The 24,590-nt window shown below is 43.0% G+C and overlaps 1 protein-coding gene across 1 annotated transcript; it reads left to right on the plus strand.

The window, feature by feature from the left end:
* Window positions 1-321: 321 nt before the first annotated feature.
* On the plus strand, window positions 322-19,991 carry LOC142823585 (maestro heat-like repeat-containing protein family member 2A). Its single transcript, XM_075914861.1, has 10 exons — window positions 322-433; window positions 3,345-3,487; window positions 6,798-6,920; window positions 7,750-7,912; window positions 8,413-8,511; window positions 10,013-10,164; window positions 10,961-11,104; window positions 16,464-16,556; window positions 17,248-17,317; window positions 19,954-19,991. Exons 1-10 carry the CDS (start codon window positions 394-396, stop codon window positions 19,989-19,991), a joined length of 1,065 nt encoding a protein of 354 aa, XP_075770976.1. The 5' UTR covers window positions 322-393.
* The last annotated feature ends 4,599 nt before the right edge of the window (window positions 19,992-24,590 follow it).

Raw genomic sequence — 24,590 nt, forward strand, 5'->3', positions numbered from 1 at the left:
TGGTTGGAGAGCAGTCAGGGTACCCTGGGCAGTTCACCCACCTGGAGTGGAAGTAGTAGTGGCACCCTAGCCTGCTCTCAGAGCAGTGGAGTCTGCTGGAGTGCTGCCTTTCCCCAGCACCTAAAATTTATTTAGGGCAATTTTTAGTAAAAGTCATAGACAGGTGACAGGTCATCTTAACCATAGTTCTCTCCAGCAAAGTGACAGAGTCCCTGTGTGCCTACCTGGTCATCAACAGTTTATGGAATTTGCTTTGGTCACAAGGATGTCACAATAGTGCTTGTGTAAGTTTAACTGGAAGTTCTGGTTGACAGACTGAGAGGCCATCTATCTCTCAGTACTGGAGCTAGTTGGAGAAAGGATTGAGAGAAGGTGTTGAGGAAAGACTAAACCATGAATACATTTGTGAGTGAACAGGAGGTAATTGATAGAGGTAAGGGTCACTATTGTATTTTTTATATCCAACCTGTATCCACACACACACATTCAAGAGCATGGGTGCATAGAAACGTGTAATATTCTCCATTGATATGACCAGATCATTAGCTGCTGTAAATCCAGTGAGCCTCTACTGACTTCCCTTTTAATTGACTTGAGTTGAAGGACTGGCCTACAGCCTCTGAACCTGGAAACTTTCCTGACAACCTGTGTCACTATTGGATGTTATGGGGAAGGTCTTCTTTCCTTTCTCCAGTTGTTTTATGTTTAATATGGGTCCTTATTTTATGACTTCTGCATCCTTGGAGCCAAAATCTAGTGGTGCAAAGCATCAGAGATGGGAGAAATTAGAAGAGAAAACACAGAAGGACTTCTCTTCTAGCTGACTGTGTCTAGACTACAAAGTTCTATCACTTTTCTTTTGAAAGAGGCTTTTCTGACAGTTGGCCCGTCTACACTGGGCCAAATGTCAGAAAAAAAGCCTCTTTCAGAACATCCCTTCTTCCTCGTAGAACGAGGTTTACTGAGATGCTGAAAAAACATGTCTGCTTTTCCAATATTTTTTTGGAAAAGCAGACGCATTCCTTGGACGTGGCAGAGCTTTTCTGGGATATCTCTGGTATCCTGGAAAAACTCTGCAGTCTAGATGTACCTGCTGTCTACTTAAGATATTAAGTGGATAGCTAGCATATTAAATGGAGGATAACAAAGCGTTTCTTAGCAACACTAGTGCTCTTAATCCTTCACCATTACTATTGCAACTGTATGGGCAATGTAAGTTACAGTTCTGATTCCATCTGCATCTGGGTGTTGGAATCGAAGGGTAAGGATGGGTAATCGCCTAATCTTGAGCAATCTTTCATGGGAAGGGTAAATTCTGATCAATTCCTCCTCCATGCCTTGGAATGCTGTTACAATGGAGACAGATAAATATGGCATTTCAGATTTCTTGTTAAATATTAAGTCTCCAGGAGAATTTCTGCTGAGACACACATGGGAGATAAAATCCTGATTTTATTAATACATCAACTATTTCACAGTTTCATAGAGTTTAAGGCTGGTAGGTCATTAGATCATGTACTTTAATCTTCTGTATGTCACAAACCATTACGTTTCACCTAGCAACCCTATGCTGAAACCAAAACTTGTCTTGGACTAAAAATTGTCACTCTTGAAGGGTATGTCAACACAGCAGTGTTAATTTGGAATAACTGATGTTATTGCAAAATAACATAGTCCGCATCTACCCAGCAAGCCATTATTTCAACATAATGTCAAATAATGTCAAGCTGGAGGACTTCTTTCTCCGACTCCTATAACCCGCATTTTATGGGGAGTAAGGGAAGTAGGAGGAAGAGTGCTCTTTCCCCGACTTCCTGCTGTGTAGACAGCGCCAAAAGCTGAAATAAACTATTTCAACTTAAGCTGCACAATTGATAGCTCAAGTTGTGTAGCTTATTTCTGCTTTAGCCCTGCTGTGTAGATGTGCCCAAGGCCTAGGAGACTAAGATGCTGTGTGCTGCAGACAGAGGATAGGAGAAACTGAAATGCTACTAATGCCTGAGGCCTTTGCAATGGTAGAGAAATGATTAGGTCAGAAAAGCCCTGATGATCCTGGTGGTTGATCAGTGCCCCATACTCCCGAAGAAGACAAATTCCCAACCTCCCATACAATAATCCCTGCTAGTCTGACCCAGGGAAAATTCCTCCCCACCCTCAGATCTGGAGATCAATTGCATTCTGACCAATGTTCTCTCCAATTCTACGTGTAAAATACATTTTATGTGCATTGAGGCATGTAGGGATGTGTACAACCATTAGAAACACATGTCTGCCACCCAAGTGCTCAGTTTACAGGTAACACTGATCCTGACTATGTGAGCAAGACTTACCAAGACTTAATCTCTGAGGTTTCACATAAAGGTATGGGGCAATCACCCTACCCATCGAAAACACCTAGCTAGATAATTTCATGGAGGTTAGGTCCATAAAAGGCCAGGGGATAAAATGGTGTCCTTGGCCTCTGTTTGTCAGAGGCTGGAGAGGGATGGCAGGAGATAAATCGCTTGATCATTGTCTTCGGTCAACCCTCTCTGGGGCACCTGGTGCTGGCCACTGTCGGCAGACAGGATACTGGGCTAGATGGATCTTTGGTCTGACCCAGTACGGCCGTTCTTATGTTCTTATGTTGTGCATTGGGGGAAAATCTTTTAGGGTCTCTAGAGGCAACTGGACAAATACCTATTCCATGTGTCTTCTCTGCAAGTATTTAAATTACCATAAAATAAAACTGAAGCCTTTTTTCAAAACAGAGTGCATAAAGTTTGACTTCTAAATTCATACAGTGGGGTCTTTAAAAAGTGGCTTGATTTTCAAGAGATACTGAACCCCTAGAAGTTCTTTGCACCATCCATAGGTAATTCTGGGTGCTCAGCACTTTTGGAAATGACACCCTGACTAAGCAAAACACTTCAGCATGTGTTTAACTTTAGATTTATTTGTTGGCATTGAGTTAGGCATGTGATTAATTTGTTGAATCAGGATGTAGGCGTGTTAATATGGATTTAGGAGTTTTAGTTTAGGCACCCAGTTTTAAAAATCTTGGCTATAAATTATTCTGTGTGCTATCAAAATGCCTAAATTAATAGTAAAGGTGGAAAAGATTATTTTATGTGGGGATCTTATTTAAAAGGAGCAGCTTTTCCTTATTATAATCCGTCCCCCCACAATAGGTCTGCAAACAGATATGGTCACCATGAGGGAAGAAAAGGATTTGCATGATTCCCAGGTCCACTTATCACCATGTCTGGTCTCCTACAGAGTCTTTACTAGATAGTGAATTAAAGACACAAGCACTGAATCCCAACATCAATGATAACCAGCAGAATCCTTTCCTTTAATTTCAGCTGTTTACAGCGAGGTTGTTTTCCTCCTGGACCATATGGACGATCAAGATAAGGCCTCTATTGCCCTTGAGATTGTCAAGATAGCTGAGACCAAACTGGCTGTCGTTGTGACTGTTCTGCTAGAAAAACTTCAGCAGGATGAGGTAGGGCAGTTTCATCAAATCACATCTGTTTTCCATGTTTCCACTCCAAATTCTGTTTGACTTCATGGAAGTAATTCAATACAGAACTTGGCTCAGCCCACCTTCAGTGTAATCAGTATTTACCCTTCTGTCTTCATGCAAAACTCATCATGCAAAATTCTGTTACAGATCAGGATGATATAATAAAGAGACACTCAGAGGAGCACTGTCCTTTTGTACACACTGGAGTACCTGGGCTGTATATTATAAAAGTGCACTGTAGGGGTATCTATAATCTCTTATAGCAGTATTTTGTCCTCCTTTAGCATCTTCATCCAAAAACCTCAAAGCACTTACCTACTTACTCATGAATTAGGTTTTACAGCACCTTTGGGAGAGTGATAAACATCCCCATTTACTGATGGGCTGTGTCATGGGGAATTAAATAACTTGCCCAACACCACATAGTGAGTTAGTAGAAGAATGGCGAATAAAACCCATGTGAACTGACTCTCTGCTCTAAACCCAAGACAACACTTCTTAATTATAATGACATATGATTGGGATATAGCTTTGAAGGGTTCTGAAATAATCCAAACCCCTTTTTCTTTTATTAATACTCGCATCCAGCAAAGTCCATTTCTCTATTAAGGGTCAACACAGAAGGCATTTTAGTTTCAAGTACCAGGAAGCCAAGACAAGCAGTTCATTTCTGGCTCGCTTGAATAGTGTGGGGCTCTTGTATTCATAAGTTATCAATTATGATTTTCAATTAAAAATCCTCCTTACATTTAAAAATGAATGGAAAGAGGCAGAGCCTCTCCCCACTAGAGCAGTAATAATAGCAGTTTGCAGCAGCATCCTTTAAAAGCACAACCACTGGAATGTGTAGCCAACCATTGGCTTTGAACATTCCAAAGTGCTTTATGACCTTAGCAGGCAGTTCACACCTTCAGCTGCCTGAATTCAGAGTTATAGACTCACAGGAGACAGATGTGAAAGGCTTGTTGGATCATCCAATTTCCCAGCAGTGCCTTTTTCATTTTTTTGGGCCAAACCAATTTTAAAAGCTCCTAGTGACTGGGTTTCCACCACTTTCCAATGAAGACTATGTAATAACCTGATAGATGTCTTATAGCTGGGGCATTTTTCCTGATGTTAAAGTCTAAATTTTATGTCTCTGATACTGCCCCCTGCTGTGCAATGTACGTGCTGCAGGGTAAGAAACACTGACTCCTAAGCATCCTCACTCCACAGTGCATGCTATGCAGCAAGGAGGTGGTGGCTGGCTGGAGTAGGCAGTCACGGTTGTGCTGACTCTGTGGAGGAGAGCTGATCTGATCTGAGCCCAGGGGAGTCCAGTTGTTTTCCCACTGTGATGTGATACGATTTATTTTAGATCCAAGAGAAACCAGGACACTCCAGGGATACTTAACTACTTTCTTATTTATTGCAAGCTTTAAGCAGTTATTACAGTTGTTTAAGTTTTACAAGCCTTAAAAACAATTACTACACAATTTAAACCTTAAATGCCATACATTCTAAAGCAATAATATAGTGCAAAGCAATGCAAAAGCAATTAATAAAAGAGCTACTATAATAAAATAATAAAGACTAGTTCACTTACACTTCACCCGTATGCCACCTACAGTAGCAGGCAGGAGGTCATGGTTCCTTTTCTTCCCATGCATTGGAACACCATGCACTGGATCACCGGTGTGAAGGGCCTATTTACTTCTAGTTACATCGAGCAGTACCTGTGGGTCAATCCTGCTCATTCCCTCCCACTGATTGTTCTTACTAAGCCCATTTTATAGCAAAGCGAGACTTGGTTGTTCTAATAATATTTACCAATTGATTACGTATTGTGTAGGATATGTAACATGCCCAATACCCTATCTGGAGTACATCTTGTCACTCAGGATGTTGCTGCTATGTGCATAGTTGACAGTTGTATTGCTGCATCTGTAATTTGTGGTTATCAGAAACAGAAGTACCTGTACAAGATTGCTTGCCATGTGTTCTTGACATAGTCTCAGGTACCATGCTTCATCTGCATTGTTATGCAAAACATTCCTTCCTCTCACAGCTTCTCCCATGACCTTGCCTGCATGCTTATGTGCACCAGACTTGAGACAGGCCTGGGTTTTGCTTGTTAGAGATCTGCATGTGTTAAAGGGAGACATGGCCATTTACTGTCAAGGCAGGCTCCCCTACACCCACCCAACCTCACCCTGACGCATGAGGTCAGATCCCATAGAGGTTGCAGGTCTCTATTTAAAAGTCAGTTCTGCTGGCCTCCCTGCACTTTTTAAAATTTTCTCCTGAATTACTTCCAAGCTGTTGATCTTTTCTGGGGAATGTGGTGCCAAAAAAGTGAAATAAGCCAGAAGCAGTCACACCTCAGATGAACAATGAGAAACTTCCTGCTTTATGACAAGATTCCTGTATGTAACAAACCCAACCCAGATGGCTGACTTTTTTTTTCACTGTCACTCCAGGTCACTTGTTGTTTCCCACTTTTCTCCCTCTCATTATGTCAGTTATATTGACCCCCTCTCTAGGTGCGCTAGTTTGCAGTTCTCTGAAATCAGTCTTGTTCTGCTCAGGTTTCTAATTTCTCTGTGCCCCTCTTTATTATTTCTCTGTCACAACTCATACCTACAACTCCTCCATATTTAGTATCATCTGTGAATTTCAACTTTGATGGACCCCATAAAAGAGACCTTCAAGTGTGCTACTGTCAATGTAGAGGTAACTCCTGAGCTAATTTTCCCTAAAAGCTGCAGAAGATTTACTGCAGGAGTTGGGTATTTTATAATTGTATTTACAAATTCTGTTTGGAGTGGATAAAAAAGGGCAAGATGCTAATAATAACAACAACAACAATAACAATAATAATAACAATAACAATAATAATAAACAAAATTAGATAAGGGGGCAGTGCAGGGCCCTTATTCTGATTAAAAAATTTGTAAATTGCTCAGCTTCTTCTGAAGTGCTGCTAGCTGGGGTGATTGTGGAGGGCATAGCAAGTTTTACACAAATGAAGACTAGGGGTTACTTGAGTGAGTATGCAGGCTGTGGAATCAGTGTGGTCTAGTGGAGAGGACTCCAGATAGTGAATCAGAAGACCTGAATTATTTTCCTGGCTATTGATCTGCTCTTTTAGCCTGGGCTAGTTGTTTCATGTTTAGATTGTAAACTCTTTTGGGCAGAAGCTTATTAGCGTAAGTGTTACTATATTGTGTTACTATATTAGCTTATAGCATTACTATATTGTCATCAAGGAAACATTTTCCCCAATTGTTCTTTTATGTTTTGTCCCCAGAAAAACAGAGTAGACATGTACTGTATCCTGGAGAAAGTATTTCAGCAGGATGCCCAGGTCCTAGAGAGAAGGCTACTGAGCAAAATAATAACACTTGCCTCAAACCACATGAGAGAGACTCAGGTAAGTTAGACTAACGGAAGTGTTGGAGCATAAGCTTTTGTGGTCAAAGACCCACTTCACTGCTTTTGCAGATTCAGACTAACACGGCTACCCCTCTGATACTCAGGTAAGTTAGTTTTCCCTATATGCTAATGACAGGAATGAAAGCTTAAACTAATTAAAACATTTTTTGTAAACTATATACTGAAACTCCAGGATTGATGACTGCTAGGGGCCCACAGATCCCCACACCGTCCTCCAGAAACCCCAGGTCCTAAGCAGCATGTGACTAGTTTCATCTTGTTCAAGTTACACATGTGCTTAAGTGCTTTGTAAGGTCAGGATATTGTGACATATATCAGATGCAGAGAGGCCTACCGTTTCTTAACAAGCAAGTTTTTTGTGAAGTCTACTAGGGATTTCATTATTGATACTGATTTTCTGTGGAAGGTGCTCTGATACTATGGTGTTAAGCAGCAGGATGAAACCTTAAAACAGAATCTGAGCTATTTCCAAAAGAAGCAGTATTTGGATTTAGGGTATAGTTTATTCAGGAAAATTCTCTGAATATCTTGAAGCTGCCCACCTCCTCTGAGGGAAAAATATCATGTCACTATGATAGCCAATCATCCACCACAAATAGCTAATAGCGAATAGTCTAAGCAGCTTGCAAACAACTGAAAGGCTGACAAGTGTTTAGCCAAACGATTCAATGATTATTTATGACTAATGATTCTGTTCACAGAAAGTTGGGTGGAAAACAGAAATAAGAACTTGATTCATTTGAGCAGCATTGGCTGGTGTTGTTGGCTTTTATCACTTCAGTCTCTCTCTTTTTGTATTTTTTAAGGAAGCAACAAATGAACTAAAAGTGGCAGCGAGCAACACATTAGTGGCTCTGGCACGCTGCTATTTCAATGAGGTGATGTATGAGCTTCAATGTCATCTGAAACCACTGGAGCTGTCTGACGAGTTCACTTTGATTACACTGGGCAACCTATCATCAGCCTATAGTATGTCAACTTCCATCTTTTGTTTCCAAGTTATTGTCTTCCATTTAAGGACAGAGGTTCACGCTCTGTACAGCTACACAAAGTGCTATTTGGGGGGCATGAGATGAACTGCTGTGGCTGGTTCCAGTTGCTAGACCATGAGCTATCCACACCAAGGTGCAAGCTCTTATGCCCCATTTGAAGTTCTTAAAGGACAAGATTGAGGAAAATCAGGTCTAGTGGAGCTCTTCTCCATTCCATTTCTCATCCCTCCCCAGTGCTCTCTCTCCTACTCTGGGAGAGGATTGGGCATCTGGCACAGCTGCACATTGGTGGAGAATGCTCCTCCTCAGGGTAAATCCCCCACTGATTTTTTACTGCTGCCTTATCATTTGTGTACGCAGCACAAAATGACCTAGGAGCCCATAGCATCCGACCCAGCGGTGTTTCTAAATGCGATAGTAAGAAGGCAGATAACAGTCAATTGTCTGTCTTCCTTTTCTTCTGGTCCTTCTTTTCAGCACTCAAGTGCATTCCTTTTGTGGGAATGACCCTGTACGGCATGAGCTCCATGCGGATGTTAGTCGACGAGAGCAGGCTGAGGCAAGCATTTTGTGGTGGTAAGTGCCAGCACTTATTGTAGATGTCCAAAATGGATATTTAGGGGCCTTGGTACAGAGTTAAGTGACTGATCGTTTACAAACAGGCTCTGAACTGGATTGTACCAGGGGCTGAGTCCTCATGCTCCTGCGGCACTCAGTGGAGTTGAGAGTGCTCCTTACTTTGCTGGAGGTGCTGAGCATTTGTAAGTTCAGGCCCTTTATGACTTGTGGATATTTTAAAAATAAACAAAAGCTGATGCTGCCCATGTGCCAGGAAACTCCTGGGGGAGAATGTGCAGGCAACAGACTGAATTACATTTAAAAATTTCCCGTTTTCCACCCCTCCACCCATTCCTCCTCTTTAGTTGCTTAATTATCATCTCCTTTCACCCTCTTTCTCTGTCCTCTGGCCTTCTCCACTTCTCTCTTCCTTTGCTTTTTAGTTGATGCTCAAGTAAGGCCACGTCTACACTATGCAGAAGATCAATGCTGCTGCAGTTGATCACCAGGGTCCAAATAAGCAGGTCTAGTGAAGACCCACTATTTCGAACTGAGTGGGTGCTCCCGTTGGCACCGGTAGTCCTGCTTCTCATGAGGAATAACACTCCTGTCAACCTTCCACTGTGTGGACAGTCTGAAAACCCTATTTAAGATACGTCAACTCCAGCTACATAATTAACATAGCTGGAGTTGCGTACCTTAAGTCAACTTTCCCCTTTAGTGTAGATCAGGCCTAAGGGACTAATCCTGCACCTTTGAGATAAATGGGAATTTTGCCATCAGCTTCATAGAACATAGGATTGAGCCTTAATTTTCCTTTCAAGGGCAGTGGATGCATCTAATTTTAGGGCAAAATGCTGTCAAATCTCAGTATAGCTAATAGGAGTTAGGGGCACTGAACATCTTTCAGACAAACTGTAACCCAATAGGAAATCATACAGTTTTAGGGCTAAATAAGCAATAACTGTAGAGGACATGAATCATTCAGAAAACAGCTGGTCAAAATATTTTGGTTTTTTCATTATATGTTTCATATTTTTTTCCAATTTGATGGAATATTAAACTGAAAAATGTCAATGACAGTTTTAATCAGGATGTGTTCATTGTTTTTGTGCAGCTAAAAAGGTGGCTGAAATTTGTTGATTTTTGAAACATGTGAATGATCTTTGTAATTTGAAATTTTGAAAAAAACAAGAGTAAACACTTTTAATTTAATTTAAACTACCTTTTCAATCAGCTCTAATTAAGAGGTAACAAGGGAGAAAAAATATGTTTTCAAATTATGGGAATTAAAAAGAGATGGAGAGAGGCAAAAGAGAAGAAAGCCTTTTGAGAAACAAGAAACGGAAAGGAGGGAAGAGAAATAATTCAAAACTGTTATTGGATTTCATCAGCTGTTCCTGAATTGGGCATGGAATTGTAATAAACTACAAGCCTGGGTGTCTTCACTGATAAAGCAACGTATCCTTATTACTATTGCATCCTTTTCATATTGCCTGTCTTTTTTCCTTCCATGCAGTTCTGGAAAAATGGTCAAGGGCAGTAAATGTATATTTTAGTAACTGGGAAAAGTGCCCATTTCCCAGAATGGGTAAATCTCAATTCTGTGATGAAATTCTTCCCCTCTATCGTCATGTGACAAGCAAATGGACCACATGTGAAGATTTGGAGGTGAGAATTGTAGGTTTTCTAAACCTTTATGAGAAATTGTATCGTTAAATTCTCTGTGTTTGGCACTCTTTGTGATGATGGAGTTCAATGGCAGGTTCTTTGGGATAGAACGGAGTATGATGAAAAACATTTAAAAAAGATTATAATGTCACAATCTCATGGAAATTCTGTCTGTACATAGTGTACATAGATTCCAGTTTTGTCACCTGACATGCAGATGAATATAGGAGAATGGGCTAAATTCATTCCTGGCAGATGTCTATTCAGTTCCAGTAGAGTTACAGCAGGAATGAGTTGGTTTAGTGTGCATACTAATCTGGGGAAATATCCCACTTGGGAAAGTTGTGAGGTGCAGTAGAATATAATTCTGAAACCAACACCATAGCTGTGTCTAGACTGGAAAAACTTGCCAGCTGTCTACACTGGCTGCTTGAATTTCCGGAAAAGCACTGACAATCTCATGTAAGATCGTCAGTGCTTTTCCGGAAATACTATGCTGCTCCCGTTCAGGCAAAAGTCCTTTTCCGAAAGACTTTTGCGGAAAAGCATCCTGCCAATCTAGACGTGCTTTTCCGAAAATGCTTTTAACGGAAAACTTTTCCGTTAAAAGCATTTTCGGAAAATCATGCCAGTGTAGACGTAGCCCATGAGTCTTAATTCTTTACCAGGAAATATTGAGATAGGGCTGTTTCAACAGTGGAAAAGGGAAATTGCACTCGTCAGAAGTAAAAAAGATGGGCCCATTGCATGATATTGAATGACTTTGTAGGAACATAAATTCTGTGTCTCTATGTAGCTCAAGCAGGCCATCATCTTAGCCCTTGGTCCCATGATGAGCCTCCTCCTGCATAAAGAAGAGTATCAAGATAAGGTGTTCGAACAGATCCCATGGCTCCTTGAGCAATATAAAGAGGACGTTAATGTTTTTCATGTCACCAAGGTGAGATACTTATTAAAATAACTATCAATGTGTGCGCATAGGTGAACTGCACTAGCTGCTACCAGTGGCGTTTCCTGGTCTACATAGTGACTTGTTAGATAATAGATAAACACACAAGTCTTGATTTTATAGACATGGTGACCCAGGTGACAAGTTTTGTAGGTAAAAGCCTCTCATGAAAAGTATCTTCTGTTTCCTGGAGATGCTAAGGAGGTAAGAAACAAAACACCTGCCCCTCCCCCCCATAAGATACTCCCTCCTTGTGATTTACTGGTACATCCTATCAACTCTGTGTCTCTCTTTTAGATTATAAATAAACTCCTCAGAGCAGGGGCTGCTGTGTGTTGTCTCTGGGCAGTATTAAGTAAACTGCCAGTAGCTGATAATTAATACTAAGAAGGCCTGAAGTGCATTGCTTTAGATTATATAACTAGATAGATATAAAATCACTGTCTATTTCATCTACCGTTGTGTACAGGGCTGTTGTAGCTGTGTTGGTTCAAGGATATTAGAGAGACAAGGTGGGTGAGATAATATAATTAAAGATATTATTTCACCCACCTTGTCTCTCTTATTTCATCTACCCTCAGTATCACATGACCAAGGTAACTCCTGCCTGCTGATAGTGAGAGGATGGAGTGAGGGCAGTTGGCTTCAGTAGTTTGATTGAGCATGCTCAGTCTATGTGAGCTTGCTCAGTACAAGCCAAGCAGCAAATCCAGGGCCACAACCCTGCTGCCCTTCCCCCCTCCCCACTTCCCCCATGGTTTACTCCCAATCTATGTTGGCTTTCTGGTCCAGAATATGTGGTTGCTTTGGGGATTGGAATGCCCATGACTTTGAGGGAATCAATGCCTCATGGACTTGACTAAAAGTATCAGAGGACTACACAAGAGCCTAAATGTAGTAAAATATGTAGATTTCATCAGAGATATCCTGGAAGCTTCAAGCAGCAAAAAAGAAAAGTGTGTAGGTACAGGAAGGAGTTAGACTGTCATCTCATTATCAATAGCCTGGAAGAGAACATAAAATCATCATTGATAAAATTGGCAGATGAAATAAAAATTGGGGAGTGGTAAATAATGGAAAGGACAACACACTGATTCAGAGTGATATAGATCATTTGGTAAACTGGGTGCTAACAATAAATGTGCATTTAAATATGGCTGAATGTAAATAGATGCATCTAGGAACAAAACAATGTAGGTGATACATACATGTTGAGGGATGCTTCCTGAGAATCAGTAACTCTGAAAAATATTTTGGGAAACTTGGTGAATACTCAGCTGAACATGACCTACAAATGCGATGCTGTGGCCAAAAAAGCTGAAGTGATACTGGGATGCATACATGGGGAAATCTCAAGGAGGAATACAGTGGGAAATGCAAAGTTCATTTCCACACTAGAACTGACCAACAGATATTGGTAGATACCCCTGATACCGGCTTCCTGTGAGAAGAGTGCCTTCCACACCCTGCTTGGCTTATAGCAATTCAGCAGGATGCCATTTGGGCTGCACAGAGCCTCAGCCACTTTTCAGCAGCTCATGAACCAAATATTGCAAACATATATGCAATATACAGCTGTGTGCATTAAGAATATTGTCATCCACAGCACCAGCTGGGGGGAACACCTCTGACATCTTAGCAAGGTATTGTAAGCCCCAATAGATGCAGGACTCACTGTGAATCCAGCCAAGTGCCATCTTAGTGAACACAGTAGGAAGGGGAAAACTATAGCTCCTTGATAAATAAGGTCTAAGGCTTGTGTGACTGCCCCACCTCCATGACAAAGAAACAGGTGCCACAATACTTCAGACACAGTGGCTGCTTAGTACCCAACTTCATCACACTGGCCACCCTATTATTGGACCTGATGAAGAACACCCAATCACAGAAAGTCCAGTAATCAGAAGACTGTGAGGAAGCCTTCCAGGCCCTGTGAAAGCAGCTGAACCAAGAGCTGGTCCTATCCCATCCAACTTCACAAAGCCTTTTATCCTTCAAATGGAGGTCTCGGAGGTAGGACCAGGAGTGGTACTATCTCAAGAAGTAGGTGGGAAGGAGCACCAGATCCTTTATCTCAGCTGCAAGCTGTTCTCCTGAGAGACCTGCTGCCCTACGATAGCAAGGAACGCCCTGGCCATCACGTGGGTGATCTACACCCTGGGGGTATGTCTACACTACAAAGTTAATTCGAACTAACAGACGTTAGTTCGAATTAACTTCGATAGGCGCTACACTAGCGCTCCGCTAGTTCGAACTTAACTCGAACTAGCGAAGCGCTTAGTTCGAACTAGGTAAACCTCATTGTACGAGGACTAAGCCTAGTTCGAACTTACTAGTTCGAATTAAGGGCTGTGTAGCCCCTTAATTCGAACTAGTGGGAGGCTAGCCCTCCCCAGCTTTCCCTGGTGGCCACTCTGGCCAACACCAGGGAAACTCTATTGCCCTCCTCCCGGCCCCGGAACCCTTAAAGGGGCACGGGCTGGCTACGGTGCCCGTGCCAGGTGCAAGCCTGCCAGCACCCAGCTAGCAGACCCTGCACCTGGCACGGCTCGAGCCAGCCACCCGCTGCCACCCAGCCCTCCCCCTCTTCCCGGGACCAGGCTGGCGGCTCTCGGGAGCCTGCCCAGGACCGCAAGAGGCGGGCACGAGCCTGGTCCAGTGCAGACATCGTGGACCTCGTCCACGACCTCCGCACTAGGCACAGGAAAGTGGCTGTCTAGGGCAGGAGAGCTGCCAGCCTGGCCACCCAGGAGCAGGTGTGCATGAAAATCAAGGGGGTCCACTGAGACCCCCGACCCTGAGCCCTGAGCTTACTGGGTCATACCAAAGGTCCATCTAGCCCAGTAGCCTGTCTGCCGACAGTGGCCAACCCCAGCTACCCCGGAGGGGATGGACCGAAGACAGTGACCAAGCCATTTGTCTCGTGCCATCCCTCTCCAGCCTTCCACAAACTTTGGACAGGGACACCACTCCTACCCCCTGGCTAATAGCACTCCATGGACCCAACCTCCATCACTTTATCTCACTTCTCTTTAAACTCTGTTCTAGTTCTAGCCTTCACAGCCTCCTGCAGCAAGGAGTTCCACAGGTTGACTCTTTGCTTTGTGAAGAGCAACTTTCTGTTACTAGTTTGAAGCCTGCTACCCATTCCTTTCCTTTGGTGTCCTCTAGTCCTTCTATTATGGGAACTAATGGAGAACTTTTCTTGATGCACCCTCTCCACCCCACTCATGCTTTTATGGACCTCTATCCTATCGCCCCTCAGTCTCCTCGTTTCTAAGCTGAGAAGTCCCAGTCTCTTTAGCCTCTCTTCATATGGGACCTGTTCCAAACATCTGATCATTGTAGTTGCCCTCCCCTCTCCCACCCTCTCTCTTCTCCTCTCCCACCTCCTTTTCCCAGGCTCCCCCAGTTTTGTTCAATAAAGAGAGATTCTGTTTTTGACCACACGTTTTCTTTATTTTGTACATCAGGAAGGGGGGTTAGGGAAGGGTAAGAGGAAGGAGGTGAGGGAGGAATGGGGTACTAACCCCCGATGGGGAGGACTGGGCTGGCTCTGCGGGCTTCTGGGGGTGGAAGCTCTCCTGCAGCCCCCCAATTGCTCCCTCTCCCCAGATGGCAGCCTGCGGCAAGTGCAGCCGGTCTGATGGCCAAGTGCTGTGATGTGCCCAGTGTGGGCACTAAGGGCACTCCAAGCCAGGACTGCTTTGCAAGCGGGGCACCCCTGAGAACTGTCTGTCCGGGGTGGGGGTCGGGTCCCTTTAAGCACAGTCCTCGGCTAGCCTGAGGCAGCATCTCCACGCTCTAAGTCCTCATCTGATGCCCTGCCGGCACTGCTTCCGGCCATCCAGTTCAGGGTCCCCTTAATGTGGACATGCTAGTTCGAATTAGCAAAACGCTAATTCGAACTAGTTTTTTAGTCTGGATGCGTTAGTTCGAATTAGTTTAATTCGAATTAACTAAGTTAGTTCGAATTAGCGCTGTAGTGTAGACATACCCTGGGATATTCTGTACTGGGGAAACCCTTTCAACTGGTCACCAACCATGCACCCCTCAGATGGATTAATAACATGAAGGACACCAGTGCCTGAATCATGAGGTAGTACTTCCCGCTCCAACCCTATGACTTCTGTATGTTACACTGGGCCAGGGAAGGCTCATGCAAACACAGACTTCTCCCAAGTGGAAGGAGACGATGAAGAGGAAGGTCCACCAATGGACACCCTCTTAAGGGGGAGTGTTTGTGACAGAGGATACCCACCATGCATGGTTCAGCGGGGGCTAATCATGATCTGTGGGCTATGCCCCTTCATACTTGCTGGGAATGCTCCAACTGGAACCAGGATATAAAAGGGAGCAGCTCAGTTCTGTCTAGGCTGACAGCTGAAGGGAGCAGAGGTGCTTTGCAGGCTTTTGTGGAGGGACTGCCAGTGCCCTAGGATGCAGAAACCAGCCAGCCTGTGGTTCCAGTTGACCCCCCCACAACCATCCAATGCCACAGATGGAGGCGAGACCACGAAGTTACTGAGATGACCTGCTGCAGAAGAATGGTGGGAAGTAATCTATGTGAACTAAGCATTATTGAGTTGAGGTATTAGGCTTTGACTCTGCATGTTTTGGAAGAAACCCCATTGAGCTGCAAGACAAGGCCCTGGGCTGGGACCCTGTGGAGTAGGTAGAGCCTGGTGGAGAAGGGCTGGCCACTAGGCAACACTGGTTTGCCCCAAAGGGTGGTTGAGCACTAGGTTGCACGGTCGTACCTAGAAGGGCTTGGGTCATTGAGCTGAAGAGCCTCATTAAAGGGCTGCTGCACTGACCCTGACTATTAGGCAATGCTGCTCTAAGAACCAGGCCTGCTATGGTGGTTGGGGAGACTAGGCCACTTGGGCTGCCTTAGTTCTTTAACTCCTCCACAACCTGATACCATCCAAACAGGGTGGACCTACCCTGTGACAGGTGACTTACTTACAGTCTATAATATCTGCATGGGGAAATATATGTAATGACCTAGCAGAGAAAGGCATGACATGATCCAGTGGCTACAAACTGAAACAGGAGACATTCAGATGGGAAATAAGGTCTACCTTTTCAGTGGTGGGATATTAGCCATTCAAACCATTTACCAAGAGTCAAGGGGATTATTTTAAAATCAAGATTGGATTTTTTTCTGAAAGTTCTGCTTTAGGAATTATTTTGGCAATTTCTAAGGCCTGTGTCATACAGAAGGCCTGACTAGTTGATGACAATCATCCCTTTTGGCCTTGGAATCTATGTATTCCATGAACCTGCTTCAGTCATTGCATATTGCTCCTTTGTATGCCCACCTTCTAACTTTCACCCTCTGTTGTAGAGTCTGAGGCAGCTCTTGGAAGTCTCCGGTGAATATAAGATCCTTCTACCTAAAGGGAAATTTCAAGCCATCTGCAGTGCTCTGCACGACCGGGTGAGGGGAACTTGTTCTTGTATCACTTGAGCTTAAGCTCAGCAGATCTGAAGCATATTAACAATAAACATCTTTTGAATGCTAGTGAAGAGCCCAGAGACCTTCTTATGCCTTATTAGTTTCTGCTGGCTTAAGAATAAGCAGATAGTGGTCTCATTTTATTAGCTAAAATCCAGCTCCGTTTGTAAAGCAATTTTAGCATAAGCCAGTTATTAGAGGGAGTTAGAGTTATATAGTAAAAACTGATCCCATCCAAATGGGGAGGACCTATCCTGTGACAGGGTGACTTAATTGCAGTCTATAATATCTATGTGGGGAAACATATGTAATAATCTAGCAGAGAAAGGCATAACGTGAGCCAATAACTAGAAAATGAAGCTGGACAAATTCAGACTGCAAATAAGGCCTACATTTTTATGGTGGAATAATTAACCATTTGAACCAGTTACCAAGGGTCAAGTCTTGATTCAATTAGCTCTGCTGCTAAAAACACTTTGAAAGCAGGAACTTCTGTTATCCAATGTATCGGTCATTGTTTCTGATTTTTGTTGTGCAGTCAGTACCATTTATTTTGGGTTCAGAGCTCTATTTGGAAAGGTAGGAAGTGAGTGCTTAGAAATTAATTGAGCATCTTCTTTTCAGTTGCTTGTTCTGATTAGTTTTCCTTTGATCACTTCTCTTCTTCCCACAGATCTGTTCTCCAACTCAGCAGCTCATCATGGAAAATCAAATGGAGCTGTGCTATTGTATCCTACTGCTAGGTAGGGGAAGAGACTCCAAATTACACAGTAGTTTCCTTGTAACTTCCTTCTTTTGTAGGTGTAGTAAGAATGAGCTTTCAGTTGTTAGTGAGGATGTGATTTCTTCCTTTGCAGCCCATTCTTCTCCTGATGACCTCATAGCATTTCTGCACTCGCAGCTGAAGATTAAGAATGAGACTGTTCGTGTGGCATCCCTGAATCTGCTCACAGCTATTATTGGTGCTGACTGTAAGTAACACAGGAGTAACTGTGACTGCTGCGATCATCGCCATCGTGCTGGGGGTTGAGTTGGGGACATCCAGAGCTAAAAGCATGAGCTGCTATAGGTTGATCTAAAGAACCAAGGCTTTGCAGGCATGGTAGGGCTATAACATACTCATGATCTCTGCAAATGGGGCACAGAGGATCTGTAACACAGGGGCGGATATAGGGCAGGGCGAGCGGGGTGGCCGCCCCGGGTCCCGCGCTTCAAAAAGCCCCGCGCACGCGCCGTGGTGCCACCGCACATGCGCATGGCGTCACTGTGCATGCGCCGTGTCAAAGGGGGGGGGGGAACCGTGGAATTATGCTGCCCGGAGCCCCGCAAAATGGTCATCTGCTCCTGCTGTAACACATGGAGTCATATAGTCATAGATTATTAGAACTGGAAGGGACCTTGAGAGGTCATCAAGTCCAGTCCCCTGCCCTCATGGCAGGACCAAGCACTGTCTAGATCATCCCTGATAGGTGTCTATCCAATCTGCTCTTAAATATCTCCAGTGGTGGAGATTCCACAACTTCCCTGGGCAATTTTTCACAGTGTTTAACCAACCTAACAGTTGGGACGTTTTTCCTAATGTCCAACCTAAACCTCCCTTGCTGCAATTTAAGCCCATTGTTTCTTGTCCTATCATCAGAGGCCAAAGAGAACAATTTTTCTCCCTTCTCCTTGCGACACCCTTTTAGATGCATGCTCACCAGAGGGTTGGAAATTCACTAAAGGGACCCAGTGCTGCTCTAAGTTACTCCCATGTGGTCACACAGAAATCAACAGGGTTAATTAAGTGCTGAATGTAGCCTAAGATATTTTCAAGGTTCAAATACAAAGGTAATCTTGTGGCGGATGCATGTTAATAATAATGAGATAAAAACAAAATAGTACTCCTGACTGAATAAGTATTAGACACTCTAGAATAGATTCCAAATTCTGCTATACTGGTGGTAAACACAGACTAACTTCACTAACCTCCATTTGTCTAACTCTCTTACAATATTTCCATCAGGATAGTATGATGGTGCTATTTACAGAAGTGGAAATACTTCAGACTTAGACTGGTGTAACTGAGATCAGAGTCTGGTCCTATATTTTCCCCGCTGATTCTGTATATGAGTGAAGCTTGGTAGTACTCTTAAATAGTGCCCAGGACACATTCTAATGTGGAGCATGAGTGTTTGGAACAAAGATATACTATACTGCACACTTCTCCTTATCTTTCAGTGCCTGAGACAAGAGTTAGAAAGTTTCTGATTGTGAAGGCAGTGCAATCTGCTCTCAGTGATCAGAGTGCTAAGGTAAGATTGTGTGTGGAATAGTGGTATTGCTGTTAATATCTGGGAAGTATTTCACTCAGTGGAGAGTCTGGCAATGAGACACATTTTTAGGCTGAGATTATTAATAGGGTTTCAATTAATCACAGTTAACTAAAAATTAATGCGATTAAAAATGGAAATGTATTAAATATTTTTGTGGTTTTTTACATTTTCAAATATATTGATTTCAATTACAACACAATGACAAGTGTGTACTATGCACTTTATATTATTTTTATAACAAACATTTGCATTGTAAAAATGACAAAAGAAATAATATTTTTCAATTCATCTCATACAAGTGATGTAGAGCAATCTCTTTAGCGTGAAAATGCAACTTACAAATGTAGATATTTTTTGTTAACTGTAACGAAACAATGTAAAACTTTAGAGTCTACAAGTCCATTCAGACCTACTTCTTGTTCAGCCAGACACTAAGACAAACAAGTTTGTTTACATTTATAGGAGAAAATGCTGCCTTTTTCCTAATTACAGTGTCACCTGAAAGTGAAAACTGGCATTTGCATGGTACTTCTGTAGCCAGTGTTGCAAGGAATTTACATAACAGATGTGTTAATCATTTGTACTTCAGCCACCATTCCAAAGAGATAAAAACAAAAGCAAAAGGACTCTCATATCCTGTCTCATATTGCATGCAGAAGGGATTATAATAACTCGTGCATAATCTCTATCCTTGCAGGTGAGGATGGCAGCTCTCCATTTTGTCCTGAAGCTGCTCAGTTCAGGAAGTGTGGAGAATTGTGCAGCAGGGGATATGGTTGCATACGTTTTCAGAGAGTTCGATGTGTCCACCAGAAATCTGGTAAGGAGAGTTCTTAACACTTAGGACTCAGTTCTGCCATTCTGGCATGCTGATTGTTCCCCTTGACTTCAGTGGGAGCTTTGGATGCTCAAGGATGCAGCTGGACTGAAGGATTAGAGCTAGAATCTGATCAGTGATATTCGTGTAAAGCCAGGGTAATGCCCCTGACTTCAGTGGCATTATTTTGGATTTACACAAGTGTAACAGAGACCAGAATCTGATTCTGGATATTTACATCTGACAGTGCGACCTACATTCCTTAGACCGCGGGCAAGTCAGTGAAAATTCTGACAACACAATCTTTCAGTGAAATGCTCTTGTATAAGGAAGCACATCTTTTTTATAAATAGACTCTCCAAAGAACACAATGGTGCCCAATCCTGTGGCTGCTGAAGCATACATCAACTATTAGCAAAACACTGAAGTTATGCAGCCTACATCAAGATGTCTAGAACCTGGAAAAGTTTGCTGCACACTTCATACTCTGTTCTATGTGTACTAGTTCAAAATCTTTTCAATGGGTATTTCCAGCTATGGGCAGAGTCATGGACTCCAGACACAGAGTTCCATGATGGGATCCATGATATACATTAACTTTACAGTAAGTTGTTGAGGATCTTAGCTCTGCCTGGCCCTTTAGCTACGAAGTGGGAGCTTATGGCAGTACTCACCAACTGCCTCTTTTTCATCCTACCCATCTCAAAGAAAGTAGGAGGCAACTCTTTCTCATCAGGCCACATTTTCTCTTATTTAAACTGAAATCAGTAGAGCTGATCAATATTTAGTTTGGTGTAAGGAAGAACAGAATTTAGCCTATAGATAGACTCACATTCACTATGCACAGAATGATCAAGCTGCTTGGGGCATCAGAACAAACAGAATGGCTCCCTCTAGGTTCTGCATATTTATTTCCACTGGGCAGAGTCTGAGTGGCTCTCCTCAGAGATAAAAAGAAGAAATGTTCTTTTTTGAAAATTTTTCAAAAAATGAATACTGTTCAGGGAACTCTTTTATAGAATCATAGAACGATAGGGCTTGAAGAGAATTCAGGAAGTCATCGAGTCCAACCCCCTGCTAAAAGCAGAACCAATTCCAACTAAATCATCTCAGCCAGGGCTTTGTCAAGCTGGGACTGAAAAACCTCTAGGGATGGAGATCTCACCACCTCCCTCAGTAACCCATTCCAGTGCTTTACCACCCTCCTCGTGAAATCGTTTTTCCTAAGATCCACCCCCCCACACACAACTTGAGACCATTGCTTCTTGTTCTGTCATCTGTCACTACTGAGAACAGCCTCTCTCCATCTTCTTTGTGTCCCCTTGTGCTGGGGTTTTCCTAAGCCTGGGTTCTGATCCACCAGTTAGGTGTTTCTGTTATTCTCTTCCCTTAAGAATCTCCATCATTCGAGGTTTTTAATGCCAGGCTTGGCAAAGCCATGGCTGGAATAATTTAGTTGGGGCTGGCCCTGCTTTGAGCAGGGGGTTGGACTATATGACCTCCTGAGGTCCCTTCCATCCTTAATCCATGATTTTATGATTTGTGCACTCCTAATGCAATGGAAAAGCTCTCATAGGTCAATATTCAGAAAGGCTTTGTAAGAAATAGACACCGATTCTTCAGCCAGTGTTTTCCCACTAGCTAGTAAATTCTATGTATCTATCTCATAGCAGGGGACAAAACTTCCCTCCCAGGATGTTCAGGAAGAAAGCACTATCCAAACTATGTGCATTCACATCCTGCAAGGCCTGGACGTATCAATCACTGGAATGACCCAAGTAAGTGACATGTTGCTACTGCTTCGTGAAATAAAGACATTCTTCTGTATATCTACTGTACCTCTCCATAAGGAAGCTTCTTGCCAGTCAGGATAATGGAGGTACAGCATGTCAAGTTCATGTCAGAGATGATGGGACCTCTGTATCATGGAGGAAGCGATTCACAGTACAGACAAGATAAAAAGGAACTTCACTGGAAGGAACCATAATGCAGTGTTCTTCTGTTAATTACCACCATTGCCTGAGTGCAACGTCTCCTTAGATTCCCCATGAATACCTTGGAAATGTAGACTTGGTGATCCTGTATTTAAACAGTTATTGGGGCCGTGATTGTGCCTTCTGTATGTCTGAAAAGTGCAGGATGAATTTATGGTGCTGTCTAAGTAGCTTTATAATGCAGGAAAAGATGATTCATCTCCAGATGAAAACCAGATTGCTAATGCTCACCAAACAAGGCAGCGTACTTAAAATGTAGAGAGAGGGATCACTGGGACAGGTAGAGTGAGATGATGGCGGAGGGGAGGAGAAAGTGAGATCGAGATAAGGTAATGAGATAGGGAAGGGTCAGTGATGACTAAAAGGAGAAGGTGCATGACAGAAGGATTCAGCCAGTAGGAGGTGGGGGAATGAAAATAGCCAAGTGTTGAACTGTCTTGCTCTTCTGTGCAGGTGTTATGGCCAAGGCTTCTAATGTATGTGGTGCCAACTCAGTACACTGGCACTTTGAAGCCTCTCTGCAGATGCCTCCAGGAAATGGCTGAGAAAAAGATGCAAGAAGGAGGAGAAGCTGCTTGCCTGGACTACAGTGGACAAGGTTTATAACAGAAACTCTTTCATTTATTCTCACCAGCCACTATGAAATGACCAGATTCAGCCTGTTCCAATTCTCTCATCTTCAGTCAAGAGACTAAAAGGAATGCAGGATGGTCTTGGGATTAAAACATGGCAATGGGAGGGAGCTAGAAATTGGGGGTTCTGGTTCCAGATCACCACCAAAATTCTGATATAACATTGGGGAAATCACTTGCTCTCGCTCAGCTTTCCCACTTGTGAAATTGAGGACTAATTAACGCCAGTTTCTTAGAGGTGCTAGGAGGAGGAATTAACTCATGTTTGTAAAACACTTTTGAGATGCTCTGCCTGAAAACTCTATGGAAATGCAAATATTATCAGCTGCATGCAACATTGGTGGGCATATTGGAAATGGCTAGGTGAACAACATCAGCGGGATTCTCCAAAGTCTGGCATAATTAAGGATCTTCTGTTTCTTTTCCCAGGGAAACTCCCTACACCTCAGGGATTGCTGGCACGACTCCTGGTAAGTAGACCATGGAGAACAGGTTTTCTGAGAAATGTGAAGTGGAACAGTTAAGTATAAAAATCAGTTTTCCAGCTAAATGCTTTAGGCTGAAGAATGTGTATGATTGGGTCTCTCTCCACCCTCCCCGATCAGACAGAGACACACTGTTCTACACCCTCATGCTAGTTAGAATACTTTCTTCTTTAGGAAGTCACTGCAGTAGAAGCAGCAGCTCTACAGTGTGCAGTCTCCACAGTGAGAGAATCTGAAATATTTCCTCCTTCAGGAACAAGCTGGTATCTTGCTGCAGAACTTAGCCTGTGCTTTCTCCCTCATTGACAGGTTGTAGCCTCATCTCCTTATGAGAGAGAAGGACAAGGATATTCTGTCTTGCAGCTGCTAAAAGCCTTGCACCAAAATATCCATGCAGCAGTGGGTGAGATGTGGGGAGTAAAGATTCCAGCTCTGCTGCAGCACCTTGAAGGTAAAGTGCTAGTTGGGAGTGACGTGGTCCATGGAGGATAGAAGAGAAAGCAGAAAATGCAGATTCCTATTGACATGTGTGGTGCCATCCATGTTGCAGTCCGTGGGAATAGTGTGGAATTGAAACTGGGGTTCTAGACACCTCACTTTTTCTACAATTGTGAACCAGTGAGCTAACTCCAGTGTCAAACCGGGGGCCAACCACTTAGGATGGAATCAGGCCAGTAAGGTTTCAGTTGAATGACCATTTTACAGCAGAATCTTCCTGATCTTAGCTAGGTGGTTATTTAGGAAGGTCAATACACATGAAACTGGAGGTTTGCGAAACTCTTATGCACTGTTTTTGTGGTCACAAGTACAGTCTGATTTTTGCAAACTGAATTTTTCTGAAAAATTAAACCGTAGGGCTACGTCTAGACTGGCATGATTTTCCGCAAATGCTTTTAATGGAAACGTTTTTCCATTAAAAGCATTTGCGGAAAAGAGCGTCTAGATTGGCACAGATGCTTTTCCGCAAAAGCACTTTTTGCAGAAAAGCGTCCGTGCCAATCCAGACGCGGTTTTGCGCATGAAAGCCCCGATCGCCATTTTTGTGATCGGGGCTTCTTTGCGCAAAACAATACCGCATTGTCTACATTGGCCCTCTTGCGCAAAAGCATTTGCGCAAGAGGGCTTTTGCCTGAATGGGAGCAGCATAGCATTTCCACAAGAACACTGACAATCTTACATAAGATCATCAGTGTTCTTGCGGAAATTCAAGCGGCTAGTGTAGAAAGCTGGCAAGTTTTTCCGCAAGAGCAGATGATTTTGCAGAAAAACTTGCCAGTCTAGACGCAGCCTATGTTTCTTGTCAAGATTAGTTCAATTTAAAAACCCACAGTTTTTCTTTCTGTAAGGAAACTTAATCCATATATTAGCGATAGAATCCATGCCTGTCACAACAAAGCTATGTTGACCAAGTGGGTGCCCTACGTATAATGTGTAATCTACGTATTGTAGGCCTGATGTCTTTCACCAATTTTACAGTCGTATGAAACTATTGACATCAGTGGGAAAAAACTTAGCGTTGGTTGTGTCTATACTACAGGGTTATGTCAATATACAAAGCTAGGACTATATAGTCTCTGTACTATGTAACTGTGAGCCAGCAAGCTAAGTTGCACAACTTCAGTTATGTGAATAATGTATCTGAAATTGATACACTTAGATCTACTTACCAGATGCTTTCCTGTCAACTCTACCTACTGTCCTCATTCTGGTGGAATTCTGGAATTGACAGGAGAGTACTTGGTGGTCAATTTATCGTATATATATTAGAGGCAA

The sequence above is a fragment of the Pelodiscus sinensis genome, unplaced genomic scaffold, assembly GCF_049634645.1.
Source record: "Pelodiscus sinensis isolate JC-2024 unplaced genomic scaffold, ASM4963464v1 ctg109, whole genome shotgun sequence".
In the NCBI taxonomy this organism is placed as follows: domain Eukaryota; kingdom Metazoa; phylum Chordata; order Testudines; family Trionychidae; genus Pelodiscus; species Pelodiscus sinensis.